At 43.0% G+C, this 19,764-nt stretch overlaps 1 protein-coding gene across 5 annotated transcripts in view; it reads right to left on the reverse strand.

Annotated features, from left to right (window-relative positions):
- The window catches only part of LOC145344156 (dedicator of cytokinesis protein 4-like), a 410,020-nt gene that overhangs the window by 115,202 nt on the left and 275,054 nt on the right, over window positions 1-19,764 (reverse strand). For all 5 annotated transcript variants that reach the window (XM_080191055.1, XM_080191054.1, XM_080191053.1 and 2 more), the window contains exons 28-32: window positions 17,563-17,638; window positions 10,179-10,279; window positions 9,955-10,013; window positions 9,707-9,855; window positions 6,908-6,993 (exon numbers count right to left, since the gene is read on the reverse strand). In XM_080191055.1, the coding sequence (XP_080047181.1) occupies window positions 6,908-6,993; window positions 9,707-9,855; window positions 9,955-10,013; window positions 10,179-10,279; window positions 17,563-17,638 (471 nt within the window). The remainder of the gene's footprint in view (window positions 1-6,907; window positions 6,994-9,706; window positions 9,856-9,954; window positions 10,014-10,178; window positions 10,280-17,562; window positions 17,639-19,764) is intronic.

The raw sequence follows: 19,764 nt of genomic DNA on the forward strand, positions 1-19,764 counted from the left end.
TCATTTCAAGGAAACACAGGCAGAAACAGCCCTCATCTGACGAGGACAATGAGGGAGAAGGCAAGAATACAGCAGGAGGGCCACCCGCGACCCTCCAAAACTTCTAACTACAGGGGTGATTTAGTGGCTCAACCATTCCACTGACCTGTGCATTATCCTGACCTCAGAAATTACGCAAAGTCCCTCCGCATTTACAGTTCTAGTTGCTGCTTTCACTATTCCCTTACCCACAGATGAAAGAACAGTCAAAGTACTAAGTCAACTTTTACATCAATGATATATTGGGAAGCTGCTACGAAGCTACACTGCAGATCAAAATGTCAAATGTGATAAGGGGGATAAATATAATAACAAGCCTAATAAATGCCTCCTGTTCATTTTTCATCCAGAAGTCATTCTCGGGTGATTTTTTTTTCCATGCCTTAAGCTCCACAGTTCTGATAGCCTGCCTTTGCGGAGCCCTCGGCAAAGCTGATGCCCATATTGGAATCCTTGACATGTCCAGTGACTTCTGGGTGATGGGATTCTGGCTTGGAACAGCTGCATCTCATAAGAACATAAGAACATAAGAAATAGGAGCAGAAGTAGGCCATCTGGCCCTTCGAGCCTGCCCCGCCATTCAATAAGATCATGGCTGATCTGTCGTGGCTCAGTTCCACTTTCCCGCCCTCTCCCCATAACCCTTAATCCCTTCTCTTATCAAAAACCCATCAACCCGCTTCTTAAAAATATTTAGCGAGGCAGCCTCCACCACTTCAACGGGCAGAGAATTCCAGAGATTCACCACCCTTTGAGTGAAGAAGTTCCTCCTCAACTCCGTTCTGAACCGCCCCCCCTTTATCTTGAGGCTGTGCCCCCTAGTCCTACTGTCTTTTTTGAGCAGGAAGAGTCTTTCCACCTCTATCCTATCCATCCCATTCATCATCTTATACGTCTCAATGAGATCTCCCCTCATTCTTCTAAACTCTAACGAGTACAAGCCTAGTTTATTCAGCCTCTCCTCATAGCTCAACCCCCTCAACTCCGGTATCAGCCTAGTAAACCTCCTCTGCACTCCCTCCAAGGCCAAAATATCCTTGCGCAGGTGCGGCGCCCAAAACTGCACACAGTACTCCAGCTGCGGCCTCACCAATGCCCTATACAGCTGCAGCAAGACCTCCCTACTTTTATATTCAATCCCCCTCGCTATGAAGGCCAGCATCCCATTCGCCTTCCTGACCACCTGCTGCACCTGCAGGCTGGGTTTTTGCGACTCATGCACAAGGACCCCGAGGTCCCTCTGCACCGTCGCCTGCTGCAGTTTTTCGCCACGTAAGTAATAGTCCTTCCTACCATTCTTCCTACCAAAGTGGACCACCTCACACTTGCCAACATTAAATTCCATTTGCCATTTCCTGGCCCATTCGCCCAGCCTATCTAGATCCTTCTGCAGACTCTCCACACCCTCCGCACAATTTGCCTTTCCCCCAATCTTGGTGTCATCAGCAAATTTCGACACCCTACACTCGGTTCCCTCCTCCAGATCATCTATATAAATGGTAAATAGCTGAGGCCCCAGCACCGACCCCTGGGGCACCCCACTAGTCACCAACCGCCAATCCGAATAGCACCCATTGACCCCCACTCTCTGCCTCCTATTTGACAACCAATCCTCTATCCACGCTAACACCCTACCCCCAACTCCATGTCCTCTGACCTTCTGCAGTAACCTCTTGTGAGGTACCTTATCAAACGCCTTCTGAAAATCCAGAAAGACCACATCCACCGGCTCTCCTCTATCCACCGCCCTAGACACATCCTCATAGAACTCCAGTAAATTTGTCAGACACGACTTCCCTTTAATGAAACCGTGTTGCGTCTGCCCTATCAAGCAATTCCCTTCAAGATGCCTCGCAATTTCCTCCTTAATGACGGATTCTAACATTTTACCTACCACAGACGTTAAACTAACCGGCCTGTAATTCCCCGCCTTTTGCCTGGCACCCTTCTTAAACAACGGCGTAACATTAGCCGTTTTCCAATCCTCCGGCACTTCCCCGGAATCCAGCGACGTCTGGAAAATAACCACCAAGGCATCCACTATCACCTCCGCCATTTCTTTCAGAACCCTCGGATGCATTCCATCCGGTCCTGGGGACTTGTCCACAATCAGCCCCTCCAGTCTGTTGCGCACCACCTCTCTAGTAACAGTAATGTCATTAAGACCCTCCAGTCCTACCACCTTTCCATCGCTAACACCCGGCAAATTATTCACGTCCTCCTCCGTGAAGACAGAAACAAAAAAGTTATTCAAGACCTTAGCCATATCCCCATCCCCTACCACTAGGTCCCCTTTCTCATCCGCTAAGGGACCAACGTTCACCCTAGCCAGCCTATCTCGGCTCAGTCGCCGTAACAATATGGCTCAGCGGATTTTCTGGTGCCGTGGCAAGTCTTGGCTGGAAGGGTGGCGTGGCAGCAGATACTCTGGCATCTTATAGGAAGGTGCCATGTCTGATTCTTATTGCGGCACAGCCATTCCCGTGAGGCTGGGATTGTAAACGGTTGCAAATGGAACGAAAAAGCAAGTCCAAAAAATGTTTCCACCATCATTTATTTTTAAGGTCAATGGGTCACATCTTTATGGTTAGCAAAGGGCCAATTTAAAACAGATATCAATCAGTTTTCTTTTGGAAAAAATGATCAACGTGTGTGACACAGACACCCAAACATACAGTGGCGTAGACTAAAATCCTGTGATTATTTAAGAACCAACTGAGTGTTGCAATGGGGAGACTTAAATATTCTGTGCAGATGAGCTAAGATGGACCAAATGGCTTTCCTCATTTATAATTATCTTGCAATCTCGTGAAGAGTGTACTTTATTGGAGAAAACACGCATTAATTACTGTTTCACACATTAGCAGCGTTTGGGGCTCTGCACTGCAGTGTAGAAAAAGAAACGAGTAAACAGGCGTTGCATCTGCGATACAGTGGTGTGATTGTGTTGCAGGTAGCAAAAACAGGCACGTATGGGGGAAAGAATGGTCTTCTTTCCATTGTGTGGAAAGGAGGGGAAGAGAGCAGAGGCACGTAAAATGGATCAAGGAGGATTGTATTAAACACGAGCAGTACAGGATATAAAATAAAGAGAAGTCCTTGTTTAGAAACAGGAACCTTCAAACCACGGACAGCACATTGGTTAGCACAGCTGCCTCACAGCATCAGGAATCAGGATCTGATTACAGGCCTGGTGACTGTCTGTGTGCAGTTTGCACATTCTCTGTATCTGCGTGGATTTCCTCCCAGAGTCCAAAGATGTGCAGGTTAGGTGGACTGGCCATACTAAATTGCCCCAACATGTGTAGATTAGGGGAATTAGCCACACTAAATGTGTGGGGTTGCGGGGATAGGGCAGGGGGTGGGCCTGGATAAGACGCTCTGCAGGAGAGTCGGTGCAGATTCGATGGGCCGAATGGCCTCCTTCTGCACTGTAGGGGTTCTATGGCTCTATGATTCTAAGTGCAGCTGAGATGTAAGAACTGGGGTGGAAGGAGACAGCGGTGACAAGAAATCTTACAGTATTGTGGAGAAGCACATTCCAGATAGTTGTGGAAATCTCAGTTCACATTGACAACATAAGAACATAAGAAATAGGAGCAGGAGTAGGCCATCCAGCCCTTCGAGCCTGCCCCGCCATTCAATAAGATCATGGCTGATCTGTCGTGGCTCAGTTCCACTTTCCCGCCCTCTCCCCATAACCCTTAATCCCCTCTCCTATCAAAAACCCATCAACCCGCGTCTTAAAAATATTTAGCGAGGCAGCCTCCACCACTTCAACGGGCAGAGAATTCCAGAGATTCACCACCCTTTGAGTGAAGAAGTTCCTCCTCAACTCCGTTCTAAACCGCCCCCCTTTTATCTTGAGGCTGTGCCCCCTAGTCCTATTGTCTTTTTTGAGCGGGAAGAGTCTTTCCACCTCTATCCTATCCATCCCATTCATCATCTTATACGTCTCAATGAGATCTCCTCTCATTCTTCTAAACTCTAACGAGTACAAGCCTAGTTTATTCAGCCTCTCCTCATAGCTCAACCCCCTCAACTCCGGTATCAGCCTAGTAAACCTCCTCTGCACTCCCTCCAAGGCCAAAATATCTTTGCGCAGGTGCGGCGCCCAAAAATGCACACAGTACTCCAGTTGCAGCCTCACCAATGCCCTATACAGCTGCAGCAAGACCTCCCTACTTTTATATTCAATCCCCTTCGCTATGAAGGCCAGCATCCCATTCGCCTTCCTGACCACCTGCTGCACCTGCAAGCTGGGTTTTTGCGACTCATGCACAAGGACCCCGAGGTCCCTCTGCACCGTCGCCTGCTGCAGTTTTTCGCCCCGTAAGTAATAGTCCTTCCTACCATTCTTCCTACCAAAGTGGACCACTTCACACTTGCCAACATTAAATTCCATTTGCCATTTCCTGGCCCATTCGCCCAGCCTATCTAGATCCTTCTGCAGACTCTCCACACCCTCCGCACAATTTGCCGTTCCCCCAATCTTGGTGTCATCAGCAAATTTCGACACTCTACACTCGGTTCCCTCCTCCAGGTCTGTGTAAAGTTAGTTGCTAAAAGGAAAGATTTCAGGCAAGCAAGGGAAATGTCAGAGAGGAACCATGCAAATGTATGGGACTGGTTAGAATTGGAAGTACAGTTAATGAAGTTACAAATGTCAGAACAGCAGCATCAGGTTGCACCAACATATAATTAAAGGAAGAATTCAGGTGCTGTCTAACGTTAGACTGTAACCAATGACAACATTGGAGCTGTTATAGTGTGACCAATGGTAACATGCTGTCAAGGTTGGCTGACCCAGTGAACTATGTAACCAATGACAAAATGACGTGGTGGTCACTTGACTCAGTATAAATAAGAAGCTGCTGGGATTTGTGGGAGCTTGGAATGGCCAAGGGTGAGGCCTCAAGTGTTGGAGTAATGAATTTTCTTTATTACACTTTTTCCTTTGATTTATAAGCTGGAGTTAGTCTTGTTTTATTTTATGGCCTACAACCGAAGACTTCCTTCTGATGGATCAACAACTAATGCCACCCTTGCCTGCTGCATGGGAAAAAATTGTAACAATGAATGTAAAACTATAGGCAAAATAGGGAAAATATTTTTGAGAATATTCTTGCAGATAACATCATGAAACTGAAACTACATCCCTCATGCCCCATTCAATCATCACTGTAAAACACCCTGACTGCAGTTACTTTCATACTTAATTGTTATTGGTCCCCTTTGGTAGTTTCATTCACAAGTGGTAATCCTGTGCAGAGAAGCAGGTTTGAGATTGTCTCACGACTACTGCGAGAGACACACATTTCCGAGCTGCTTTTCGTTGGGGGTGAACTCAGAGCTGCACTGACAGAGGCTTGCTCTACAAGTTGTCCACTTACAGCCATTGGAAGCAGAATGAAAGTAAAGATACATTTTACTAGATTTTTTTAAAAACCCAAATGCAATTGAAATCTCTCAGTTTTTAAAAAGAATCCACAATAATGAACTCTAGCTCAGATCAGATTTCAGCGTCAATTCAAAATGGTAATTGATGAACCTGGGTGTTAACAACTGATAATTTTATAGCTATGTTTCTTCTGCACTTATACAGGCATCATAGCAATTTGTGCAGCTGCGCTTCTAGAATTGATGCTGACAATATCATCTGGAACGTATATGATTTGTAGGAGATTGGGACAAAATTGGACCTTGTTGTACTCATGCTATCTCATGGAAATTTACAGGACATTGAAAAGCCGGGATAGAGTGAACGTGGAAAAGATGTCTCCATTATTAGGAGAGACTAGGATCTGAGGGCACAGCCTCAGAATAAAGCGAGGACTCTTTCGAACTGAGATGAGGAGGAATTTCTTCAGCCAGATGGTGGTGAATCTATGGAATTCATTGTGACAGAAGGCGGTGTAGAGCAGGTTACTGATTATACTTAAGACAGAGATAGATGGGTTCTTGATTGGTAGGGGGATCAAAGATTACTGGAAAAGACAAGAGAGTGGGGTTGAGCAATCTATCAGCCATGACTGAATGGCGGAGCAGACCCGATGGGCCGAATGACCTCATTCCGCTCCCTCTTATGGTCTTAAACTTTAGCAGCTCATAAAAACTGAGCTGTTAGTTTGATATTGTGCACACCAAGGTTACTGAAAACATGCAATTAAGATAATCACCTGTCCTAATCATATGACTTCTGTAACAGAAATCAACTGCCTTCTAATCATATGAGACATTGTCCAATTATTGTTTTGAAACCACTAGAAAAGGAACTGGCACTTTAAAAATATGACTTTTACTTAAAGGGCTGGGAATAAAAATTAAACTCAATTGGAGGAGTGAGGCGGGGGGGTATCGTGCTTAGAGGGGGATGTAGACTAGGCAAACCATTCCTGTTTTGATACCTGCTAACCCACAATAAATCCAAGTTCCTTCCTTTCTTCAACTGACCAGGAATAGAATTTGTCATGGCAGGAGTGTAATATCAGACACTTGCAACTGCAGCCCATGGCTGTCACTTATTCTGCATTCCTGCCCTTCAATCCTACTGCATCTTTCTTTTAAGAATACACAAACGTTTTTCTGTGCCTCAAAAAAAAAACTACTTTTTTTTCCAAAAGAAAAAGAATTTGGCTGTTATTTTATTAACATTGAAAACCTGCTAGGTTAGAAGTAGCTAATGTTGGAGCTTTAATGTAATCTTAATTTAAATAAATTGACTGCAACAAGGGAACTAAAGGTAGGCAGCTTTGCATGCGTTTCTGGTTATTTTTGGATTTGATTGAATAGATTTGAGTAAAGACCATCACACCATTGCATCTCAATGCAAAGAAAAGCTATAAGAATAAGGTTATGAATGACTCACATGCTGTTGAAAAGCTCTCGGTAAGTTTCATCACCTTTGCCTTCTGACATCAAGCTATCCAATTTATCGATCAGTTTTGCTTCCACCTGAGAATGTACATGTTAAGATGGTTCATTGATGAATTAGTCTCTTGATAGATATCTAGAGAGTGGTTACATATTTTATAGGTTTCATGCTTTGAGCTGCACTTTTGTGTGAACTGGCAATAGGTAACCTAAAAACTTAACCATACCTGAGAACAGGCACACAGGAGGCAGTGTGGGGTACACACATCTGTTCACTGTGTAGATAGGACCACATTAAATAGTGTTTCCTGCTCATTTTAATGATTCATGCTGGTAGCCAGTATTTAGCTCCTTGGCTATACGCTGATTGAAGGCACCAGTACCTCAAAGCGGAAATGTATTCTGGCTGCACACAACAGGGAATACATGTAAAATAAGCAATGACTTTTAGTAAGGCTGATTGGGACTCCAGTTTCAATATTGCTGCTTTGGAGATCTTGCTCCAGGCTGTGGACAGAATGAGGGAGATCCTGGCACTCTTGGAGGTAGAACATCCTCCAGGTAACATTTCTGCTAAGCGGCAAGAGTTCACAGAGGAGGTGATTACCAGTTTAGCTCCCAGGGCACAGATGCAGTGCTGGCAAATGCTCAGTATCCTCAACAGGGTTGTCAAGATGAGAAAACTATTTGCTTTCTCTGTGTTGTTTGATTCTATAATAAAGGAAGGAAATCTATAACTTATGTTGTGAACAACTGAAGACATGGTTGTCAATGGTGGGGTGAATCTGGGGGGTACAAGAAAATCTGCCACGTGGGCAAAGCACAATTGCTCTTATTTTACTTTGTGCTGTTCATACTAAGGTAAAGGGCAGGGTGACCTTGTCTTCTATAGGTTTTGCCATTCATGCTCCAGTGTGAGGCTCAAGTTGTGGCTGAAACAGCTGACATAATCTTGAAGCAATATATGAATTCTGTGATGTTCATAGGGAGCTGCTTCCTGAAGACCAATTTGGCTATTGTCACCTGCACAGACACTCCTCCTCTCTCCTGCCTTCCTTGCTGTTGCCCTTCTCCTCCAACCTCAAAGGCAGCCTTAGGAGATCAATCATGACTACAGTAAAACTGTATATAAAGCAGTCAAAGATAGTGAGGCACCAGTAAAAACTGAACTAGGATTTTGTGCTCAGAAAACCAACAGCCTTAAATGACAGCAAACATGAAACCTGGAATCCTGAATCAATTATTTAATCAGCATTCCCCTTTGTCCAGTTGGGAGGGCTTGTTGCTGGCTAATCAGTTTTTAAAAAAATATTTGTTCATGCGATATTGGCATCATTGGCAAGGTCCAAATTTATTACCCATCCCTCAAGAAGCTGGAGGTGAGACACCTTCTTGAACACTGCAGTCCACACAGTTACATCCACAGTGCTGTTGGAGAGGAAGTGAAATGAATCTCCCTGTTCTTTCTAAGCTTCAATATATTTGTGGTCTCAAAATAATCTGCGCATTGCCTAGACGCCTCAGGGTGTTACACTCCCAGCCAAGCAGCTACGTGCTTCGATCATCCGGAACAGCTTTCACAAATCAATCCTCAAACATTCGTCATGGCAAACCATTACATTTTCCTCTTCTAGTCCCAAATTCCAAACATTCTTTAAGCTCCATGACTAACCCTCAAAGCTTTCTGCAATTGCTTTCAGTTTTGCCTGATCACTTCAGGAGATGAGTCCCAGGCACCATGGATAGCACATTTTCCAATGTTATGGTCTGCACCATCCCTAGGATCCACATGAGAAAATACTGCGACTGTTTCGTGCTACGTGATGGCATCAATCTTGAACATTTAGAAATGAAAGAATCCACATGTACAAACAACAAAAATGTTTCATTATTGTCACAAGGGTGTGCAAGATCGAGAGAGTGGGACTCCATGTTTAAAACACCAAACAGCTTCCAACATGATCAGTGCGCATCTCAGATGAATGGCTGCTCAAATAGCCCCGCACACATTGTACGAATTTGAACATCTGAATAATGAACTGCAATAAGTAGGTTTCTAAAGTAAAATATATAAACACAGGCAGCCTTGGTGCCAGAGAATGAAAAACACCTCCTCCACCATCCTCCCCCTCTCACAGTATGAAAGCAGAAAGTACACCCAGAGACATTTCAAATTTTAACCACTTAACAGCCAGCATGCTGGGAAACCTGAATTGTCATTATTTATTCCTACCACTGCAGATTGAAAAGTTTGTTGCAACACTTTTTAATATAAATTTGAAGGTTGTATTGTTGTTACATTACACAATTGAAATTTAAAATTTGGCACTGTGCTACATACTTAAGCTTTTTCAGTACAGTGAATTCAGTAAACAACTTATAGAATCCTATAGTGCAGTGCAGTGCCATTTGGCCCATCAAGTCTGCACCAACCACAATTCCACCCAGGCCCTATCCCCGTGCATTTACCTTGCTAGTTCCCCCTGACACTAAGGGGTAAATTAGCACAACCAATCAACCTAACCTGCACATCTTTCAGACTGTGGGGAAAAAACCAGAGCATCTGGAGGAAACCAACACAGACACGGGGAGTATGTGCAAATTCCGTACAATCGCCCAAGGCCAGAATCAAACCTAGATCCCTGGCGCTGAGAGGCAACAGCACTATCCACTGTGCCACCCCTTGAAATGTAACTACTCTGAACCAACACTTTAGACAAGATGGAACTTGGCTTATATTTCACAAATTTTACAATTATTTAATTTTGAAAGTGCTGAACTTATAGCGCGCTACCTGTTTGAAATTTCCTGTACGTCTCTGCTCCCAGTCCATCATGTCATGAAAAATTGGGATCATCACATTCCGCAGGTCGGCCTGGGGTACAAGAGTAACTTCCAAAAATGGTCCAATAAGTCCAGGAATGAAGTGAAGCTTGTGCTCTCCTGCAGCATGATCAATAATGGCAAATCATTGATTTTAAACAATTGGCATTGTGCTAGAAACTTAAGTAATTCATGAAATACAATGCTGCTGGCCTTTACCTAGATTTTGCCACATACTGAAGATTTCACATCCCATCATCACCCTCATGTCTCCATATCTGTAATTTAATTTGCAAATTTAAGATGATGAACATAAAATCAACAACTGGAATCTGAAACAGTGGAACTAACTCATTTCCAATAACCCAACCATAATTATGGGGTTAAAATAAACATGTATATATAGCTTTTGTACATAAACAGTAACAGATAATTCAGCTTACTTTTCTAGAACTTTTTTCCTTTTAGAAGGTGAAAACATCTCGAGTTGAAGGCAAGGCTGATTGATAAATATTACTGCCAAATAGAAGTACGAGTCCCACACCTACAGAAGAGGAATTTTTAAATTACATTCAGATTTGAAACACTACAGAAAAAAAAGATGTAGCTACGGGGAGATAGCTTTATGTCCATTTCAACTGGCCACCAATGTGACAGCGGTGCAACATATATACACATACATTGATATTGACATATTTATATCCTGATCTCTTAAATCCTTTCTATACATCATAATTTACAAGATTTCGGTCTCATAGATTCTCAAGAGTGCAGAGGAGGCTTTTCGGCCCATCAAGTCTGCACCAACTCTCTTACCCAGGCCCTCTCCCCTGCCCTATTCCTGTAACCCCACACATTTCCTATCACTAATCCATCTAACCTACATCTTGGGCCACTAAGGGGCAATTTAGCATGCCTAATCCACCTAACATGCACATCCTTGGACTAATAGATTAACAAAGTTACATACTTACAAAACTTACAAATGTACAGAAAGAATTACACATTTACTGATGAATCTTCACTGGAGAAGGACATTCTGGCCACTGTGCCCAGCCATTCAATTATTCTCAGTCCCCTGCGGGAATCTGTAGGCTGCTTTAGAATGATAGGATCAATATACCATGAGGCAGTGGTGGGCAACATACAGCCCATAGAGGTCTACAGCATGGAAACAAACCCTTTGGCCCAACTTGTCCATGCCACGCTTTTTTTCAAAACTCCTAAACAAATCCCAATTGCCCGCATTTGGTCCATATCCCTCTATACCCATCGTACCCATATAACTATCATGTAACCAAGGACATTTTAAAATGCTTTTTAAAAGATAAGCTTGTACCTGTCTCTATTGCTATCTCTGGCAGCTTGTTCCAGACACTCACCACCCTCTGTGTGAAAAAATTGCCCCTCTGGACACTTTTGTATCTCTCCCCTCTCACCTTAAACCTATGCCCTCTAGTTTTCTTTTGGGAAAAGATATTGACTATCTACCTTGTCTATGCCTCTCATTATTTTATAGACCTCTATAAAATTACCCCTCCTTATAACGCAATCCATCAAGTCCCGGTAGCATCCTAGTAAATCTTTTCTGCACTCTTTCTAGTTTAATAATATCTTTTCTATAATAGGGTGACCAGAATTACACACAGTATTCCAAGTGTGGCCTTACCAATGTCTTGTACAACTTCAATCAGACATTCCAATTCCCGTATTCAATGTCTGACTGATGAAACCAAGCATGCTGAATGACTTCTTCACTACTCTGTCCACCTGTGACTCCACTTTCAAGGAGCTATGAACATGTACCCCTAGATCTCTTTGTTCTGTAGCTCTCCCCAACGCCCTACCATTAACCGAGTAAGTGCTGCCCTGGTTCAATCTATCAGAATTCATTGCCTCGCATTTGTCTAAAATAAACTTCATCTGCCATTCGTCAGCCCACTGGCCCAATTGATCAAGATCACATTGCAATTGGAGATGATTTTCTTCACTGCCCACTATGCCCAAAATCATAATGTCATCTGCAAACTTACAAACCATGCCCCCTATATTCTCATCCAAATCATTAATATAAATGACAAATAACAGTGGACCCAGCATTGATTCCTGAGGCACACCACTGGTAATAGGCCTCCAGTTTGAAAAACAACGCTCTACAATGACCCTCTGACTTCCATCAAGAAGCCAATTTTGTATCCATTTAGATACCTCACCCTGGATCCCACGAGATTTAACTTTATGCAACAACCTACCATGTGGTACCTCGTCAAAGGCCTTGCTAAAGTCCATGTAGACAACATCAACTGCACTACCTTCTTGGTTACCCCTTCAAAAAACTCAATTAAATTTGTGAGACATGATTTTCCACTCATAAAGCCATGCTGACTGTCCCTAATCAGTCCTTGCATCCCTAAATGCCTGTAGATCCTGATGGGACATGCAGCTCATCGGCAATGTGAGTGTCGTCCACGATACATTTTGTTGACTGTTGTCCACGTGCAGGATGGTCACATGCTGCTGATTTCTGTCCACATAGTGTTTTCCCCTCCCGGTATGACTGAAGTGATATGCAAATAAAGCAAGGGCAAGTGAAGTGAGGTGCATGCTGATTGCGCACAACATTGGCTGTAAGAGCCATGCACTCTCTCTGTATCCAAAGTGTAAATATTTCTTTTGTTTTTGCCATTGAAGTTGATGATAGTCCTATCAATATATAAAAAATTAAGCATTTTCTGTAACTTGGTGTGAAAAATTTGCTGTGGATTAACTATATTTAGTCTTCTTCATGGGGTCACGGTTAGTTAACCAGCCTGATTTCAATGTTGTGGCCCATGGAGATGAAGGGAGAGTCAGTCACGTGGCCGACACACTAGTCTAGATTGCTGATCACTGCTACGAGGCGTGCTGTGTATTATTGTGCTGCTGAGGCAAGCTGCTATTTAAGGGTGGCACAGTGGCTAGCACTGCTGCCTCACAATGCCAGGGACCTGGGTTCAATTCCGGCTTCAAGTGACTGTCTGTGTGGAGTTTGCGTGTTCTCCCTGCACCTGCGTGGATTTTCTCCAGATGCTCGTTTCCTTCCACAGTCCAAAGATGTGTGAGTCAGATGGATTGCCTTTGGTAAATTGCTTCTTAGTGTCAGAGGGACTAGCAAGGTAAATAAAATGGGTCACAGGGATAGGGCTTTGCTGGGATTGTTGTTGGTGCAGACTTGATGGGCCAAATGTCTTCCTTCTGCACAGTAGGAATGCTATGATTCTAATCACTCTCCTTACAGTTTCAAAATTTAATTGTGAAAGGTAAAACAGCTTGGAATCGGTCATATTTATCCACTATTTAGTAAAGGACATTGATGATTCGAAGGGGTTTGTAAACTTACAGTTACTAGTTGGATTTAAAGCTGCATTGCCCAAGTTACATTGGAATGTTTCAGGAATACATTGCTTGATGAATTATTGTGACCAAAACACGTAACTAACTTTTTAAATATTTTCACGTACTTATTTCTGACACTTTGAATTGTAACACCTGAAATATGACATACGCTCCCAAGCTCTTAACACAGAGTTACATACCATCTGCGTGCATTTGCGTACTATTGCATAGGCAGAGTTGTGAAGCTTTGGCATCTTTGTGAGTGAATGTAATTGGGGGCAATGCGACAAGCAGCTCAAGTCCTCTTCAAAATATTGAGCAAATATGAATTAAACACTTTATTTTTGTAATTAGCGTCTTTCAACCCCTCACGCCTTGAAAACAAAATTGCTTGCATCCTGTTGCATGGAAGTATTTCTTCTCAATACTTGCAAAAATGACGCAAAACAAAACAAACGTTGGAATTAAAAATTAAACATCTGAAAATTCAAATCTTTGCCGTGTAATGAACTGGTACACCAAGCCATTGATCTGAATTCCACCTCACAATTTTCCACATGGTGAGCTCTGATTCAAACAGTGAACAGATTGAAAGCATCGAGTAACTCTTGTCACTGCAGCCACTCCGCAGTGAAGCTATCCCTGAATGCACTCCATGCCAATGACATTAATCATATCATCAGCGGCTAACTGATAATTTCAGCAACTACCTGTGAACCTGTATTTTTGTCATTAGTGATTTTCTATACAAAGTTCAGTTGACAATTATTTGGTGCTATTTTTGGCGCAATGAACTCTGCCCAAAAGACCTTGGTTCATCAATATTACAATGTGTTACTGTCTAACGCAAGTTATAAGTGCATTTACTCTCCAACTGTGTGAAGTGGTTTCACTTTACATTGGCAATGTAACTGCCGCATTGGTGTGTTCTGAATCCAGAATCAAGGCCTGGGTCTGAATGTTGAAATGAAGTTGAGTAGGACTCCCTGAGTTGAACGCTGGAAGTCTGTCAGAAGCAGGAACAGTGGCAGACAGGCTGGGAATTTCCCAGTGTGCCAGTATGCTGCTGTTTTCCCTCCTCTGGGCAATTTTTAAAGGAGTAAGGCGAGGGTCACCCAGCCACAAGCAGCAGGTAGCTTGTCAACATAATTAGAAACCAATTAAAGCCACCAGGCATCCGGAGCCCAGGAGATGTCTGGAGGCAGATCACTGAAGGTGGGGTGGGGGTGGGGTGTGGTAGCACCCCAGTATCGAATTCAGGCATTCTCTGCCCCCATATATACACGGCCATAGCTGCAGGAAACCCAGTGGAGGTGTTGCCCCTATGGCTATTTCTTTTACAAAGCATTTTAAAATGTGCTGTGACAATAGATTAGAGGGATATGGGCCAAACACAGGCAACTGGGACTAGCTGGGAGGTCACCTTGGTCAGCATAGGCTGGTTGAACATAAGAGTCTGCTCCTGTGCTGTATTGCTCTATGACTCAATGAGATGGCACCTCTATCTTGAGGCGCCTTCTCTTTCTCGTACCTGCACTTGCAGGCTTCAGTGCCTTTAGTGCTGGAAGGCACTCTATTGACTCTCCAGCATTTGGCAGCCTGCCTATTGTCTCAAATTGGTTAGTTAATGTGCTACTAACACTAAGTGGCCTTTTGTTCAAAAATGCCTGCATGTTATGTTGATACCATGCAGAGTTGGAACTTGGAAATTATCCCAACATCTTAGTCCCAACCCAAAAACAAATATCTGACCTCATGTCAGGGGTCTACTTTACTTCTGAAACTTAACAGCTAATCTTTGTTTGATGCAAGCCAAACTAGTTAGCACGGATGTTCTGTTTGTTTTGGAAATCTGCTTCTGAAGATGGTTCCAAGCTTTTAGAACATTATAGTCATGTTTCACTGTTTGTACAAGCAACTCCAGTGGTGTTTGGTAATAGGGTTTCCAGCCTTGTGATTAACTGCTTACAGTAAAATCACTGTGGCAAATTAAATCATTTCAAAATTATTTTCACACATTGTTGAAGAAACAATATTGATATTCCATCAGCATAATTTTTACAATGCAACATATATTTTCTAAATTTCTGTAACAAGGATGAGTACAATACATTAAAATGTAATGCATAAGTGCTATTGTGCACCATTCTTCACAATGCACTGTGGATAAAATGTGATCATAAACACTTGAATAATTCATGGCGTACTCAAAGGTGTGGGATTCAACAGTGATCCAGCAGGATTAGCCTTAAGTGTACTATTCAGAATTGAAAGGGGAAGTTAGTGTGCAATCGGATATTTATCAGAGGGTCTTTTCTGCCAGTCCCCTTCGTGGGTCCCCTGCAGCATGCACCATTTTTAGCTCTTAAGGCAGTCAGATGCTGTGTTTCCAGGCCTGTGTCACTTCACTGCTAAGAGTGTTAGGGCAGACTGGAATGAATCATCGCCAATCACTACCTGCGGGGAAGTGACTCACATAATGGCACAGTTAAGATCGGTAACGTGTTGAATTTATACCCATGTCCTACCACTCCACTGATGCGGCAATGTTTGTGTCAGCATGCCACGCTTAATTTATTTTAATTTTTCATGTTCCTTCACGTGTGTAACAAGGTGTCCAGTGATCCTTTGTTAATATCCTGATGTTTGGGCACTCCAGCAGCCTGCAAATGGTCATGGTAACCCTGTGATGGTGACACTGATCCTGTTTATGCCTTCGAAAAATCCGAGTGCTTAAATGAATCTCCGTGGTTTAGGATTTACATCCCACATTGATAGCTGTATTTGTGCAAATTTAGCAAAGCAAATCTAAATACAGCACCTGAACTGCACTGCAATTCAGTTGCTTTCGCTTCAGTGAGTGGGTGATTCAATGCTGGAGTAGATCTGCGTCGGTTTCAGTTACAAGCTGGAGCCAGCACAATATCCCAGATAAGGGTATGATGCATCATGAAGCGCACTGAAACTAGTTACATAACCCCAACCCACAAACCAAGCCTGAGTTTATATATCCCAGTCACTGCATAAATTGAAGTGTTTGCAACCAAATCCATGCCATGGTCCATTAATTTCTGCATAAATGAAGCAGTGCTCGGAGACAAAAGAGGGCTAACCTAGCCGACATGGATATGTTGGCATTGTTTAAACACTGCAGGGAGGGCTCAGAAATATGGTCCCCAGTACGTACTGGGAAATGGGAAGGGAACAGAAGTGTCAATGGGTGGGAAATGCAGAAATGCTTTTGATTTGATTTATTATTGTCATATGTACTGGTATACAGTGAAAAGTATTGTTTCTTACACGCTATACAGACAAAGCATACTGGTCATAGAGTACATAGGGGAGAAGGAAAGGAGAGGGTACGGAATATAGTGTTACAGTCAAAGCTAAGGTGTAGAGAAAGATCAACTTAATATATGGTAGGTCCATTCAAAAGTCTGATTATAGCAGGGGAGAAGCTGATCTTGAGTTGGTATTATATGACCTTAGGGTGTTGTATTCTTTTCCTGATGGAAGGAGGTGGAAGGGTGTACGTCCATGATTGTGCTGGCTGCTTTTCCGAGGTAGGAAGTGCGGACAGAGTCAATGGATAGAAGGCTGGTTTATGTGATGGACTGGGCTAGGTTCAACGCCTCCCCCCACAACCTCAGTTTGTATATGCAACAGCAGATTGAGGGTCAGTAGGTGAGGGGTGGGGCCAAGGGTCTCAGAGGGCAACGAGCATGAGAAAGAATAGAAGGGAGAAGGGTACGTGATTGCAAGGGGTGATCTGAAACTCGCAGAGAGGAGACATATCAGTAGAAGGTGCTGGGGATGGCAAGGAAGGACTCCTGCTCTCTTTGGTCCATTAGGAATCCTGGCAAAACACTTCACTGCTGGATCTGGGAGCTCCCTCTTCTCTTCTGCTATTGAGTTTCCTGAGCTCGGGGAAACCCAGCCCCGAGCTATTTAATCTAAATCACAGATAAAATCGGAAGCACGGAGCTTCATTTAAAAGTTATAATTAATGATTTGCTCAAGGGTGGGTTAATCATCAGGCTCTAAACTTGCCCCTATTAAACTGCAAGTAGACATGCTTATCGCAGGTTGGAGTTCGCTTTCCCATTTTAACACCTCTATTCCCCACACACCTCTCCCCACTGCCCATAAGAGTCTCCTGGGGAGGAGCTAAAATTATCATGTGATTTTTGTCAGCTGCCTCTGCAGCATTTCTTTAATTTACAGAATTTAAACACCTCCACTGGCAAAAACCATCAGGTCACAGGAATGATATCAATGAAAGAATCCCCCAAACAATACGAGCATTATTAATTACTCCAAAAGTTGCTCATTATTTCCATAAAACAAATCTAAGCAGAAGAGACCACAATAATGTTCATGTGTAAACGCAAACAGTAAGTCTAAAAGCAGATACCCACAATGTATTAGAACTCAATATTAAAATTACCATACCTTGAAGTCAAAGCTTTCATTCAGAAAATTCTTTCTAAGTGCATCAGAGAGATAGAGAATTGTTGTGATGATCACACTGAAATATTAGAAAAGCAAAAATCAGCTCCTGACATTGGGATCACTTAGTTCCAGCTTTATATCTTTGGGTGGAAACACTGGGATTGAATTAAAAATATCCTATGAATATCCTGTGTCACATTTTATACTGACACCCATGCTTGCCTCTCAAGATATTCAGATACATCCCTTCAATACCAACCACTGCAAAATCATTCTTGGCTATCAGCCACTTGCAGTTTCCATCAGAAACACATGCTGGCAAAGTGGTCAAGTTGGCAGAAATCCATTAAACTTCTCAAAATTGTAGAAATTTTGGCAACTGCCTTAAGTATCATTATTACTCCTGCTCCACCTCAGTGCTACTCCATGCCACCCACCCATCATTGGGTTTGCAGGTGTGGGGCAACATAGGAAGGGTGCCTGTCAAATTCCCTGGGTGGCCTTTCCATCACCCAACCTTCACAATTATTAGCCACTTACGGATGGCTTTAGGCCCTACCTTAATTTTGAGGCTGGGTGGAGTTCAGGGACAGGACAGAAACCTGCCAACTCACCCTAATCAGGACTCAGGACTGATTAGGAAATTGGACTGTTTGGGGAAGGAGTGAGGAAGGGATGCACATACCTCCCTCAAGGGTCGCCTACATTTACCTGCTCCTGGACTTCAGGACTAAGAATCTGGGGACCGCTTGTAGTCCCAGTCAAGGTCATTGCAATAATGTTATTTTGCTTATGTTAAATTTGTTTAGTCTCTGATTCAATATCAGCTGCCTTGGGATTTTTGGCATACTGATCGCTTCCCCCACTACAGGTACTGATGCAAAATAATTATTCGGTATGTCCGTCATTTCCATATTGTCACTGACTATGTCATTGTTATCATTTTCAATGCTCTACGCAACTCCTCACTGCCTTCTTTACCCTGATAAGACTGTAAAGATTTTTAAAATTTGCATTTATACAAACTACAATTTCACCAAGACGCCAATTCACAACTTCCACCACAGCCTTAAGTCTTTTTATATTTCCAAATTCAACCCATAAAATGTTCATTGTCTGCTTATCTCTTGTTAGATCATTCTCTTAACATTGAAGCAACTTGATGCTTTAATCAAGAAGGCTATTTCTCCTCTTTTACCATCTTCCCTGTAGACTTTATAACCTAGCATAATTATTGCCCAACCCTGAGTGTCTTGTGACCACAGGTTGAAAGTTATTTGTCTCTGAACAACAGGAATGGAGGCAGGGAGTTGGTGAAAGAGCATGGAGCCAGGTCTATGTATCCCCATCACTGTCCTGCCATTGACGGAGTTTCTCAGTGATGGACTCCTTGGCAGACTAGCTGCCCATACCACAGCTATGGCAGTCAATTTGCATAATTAAGTCTCCGATTACAGGCTATTTAAGGACTGCTAGCATTTTTCTGTCAGCCGGGCAGCCCCCAGTCTCATGGAGTTGACTTCCCTGTGGTGATCCAGGAGGCCATCGGATTCAGAGGCTCCACTGACCAAAGCAGAGACCATTCCCCTGCTCCAACAGTCCCCCGGCACATTTAACCTCCTTCATGTGTGGCCTACTGCCCTCAACCTTCAGAATTTTAATTTCAACATATCTGTTATTAGATGCCTTTGGGATCCCAAGGCCCACAGAAAAATAGCTCCATGTCTCAAAAAGGGCTATCGTGTTATACTCTCCTAGTTTAATTTCCAGCAGCAATTTATTTAATTTGTTTTTTATATTTGGTGCATTTTTATGAAGAACACTTATTGGGGCAGGGCATTGTGAGGAACAATTTATGATTTAAAATTTGAGTTAGATTTATATCTATGTGTTAAAAAGGTTTCAATTTCATTTAGTTTTCTTTTGTGGGCATGATACTGGGAAGTCCGAGCAAAAAGTTCAGGTTTTCTGGATTTATTTACATACATACATTTTTGTGGTTTTATAACCCTTGAAATGAAGAAATGGGTTACAAATAGGTGAGTAGTTTGGTGACACAAAAAGAGAAAATACTGGAAAATCTCAGCAGGACTAACAGCATCTGTGGAGAGAATAGAACAAGGAACAATGCAGCACAGGAGCAAGCTCTTCAGCCCACTAAGCCTACACCAAAACACAGTTTCTATCACTCTGTTTGCCTCC

Source organism: Carcharhinus amblyrhynchos, chromosome 6 (genome assembly GCF_965287045.1).
Source record: "Carcharhinus amblyrhynchos chromosome 6, sCarAmb.v2.hapA, whole genome shotgun sequence".
NCBI lineage: Eukaryota > Metazoa > Chordata > Chondrichthyes > Carcharhiniformes > Carcharhinidae > Carcharhinus > Carcharhinus amblyrhynchos.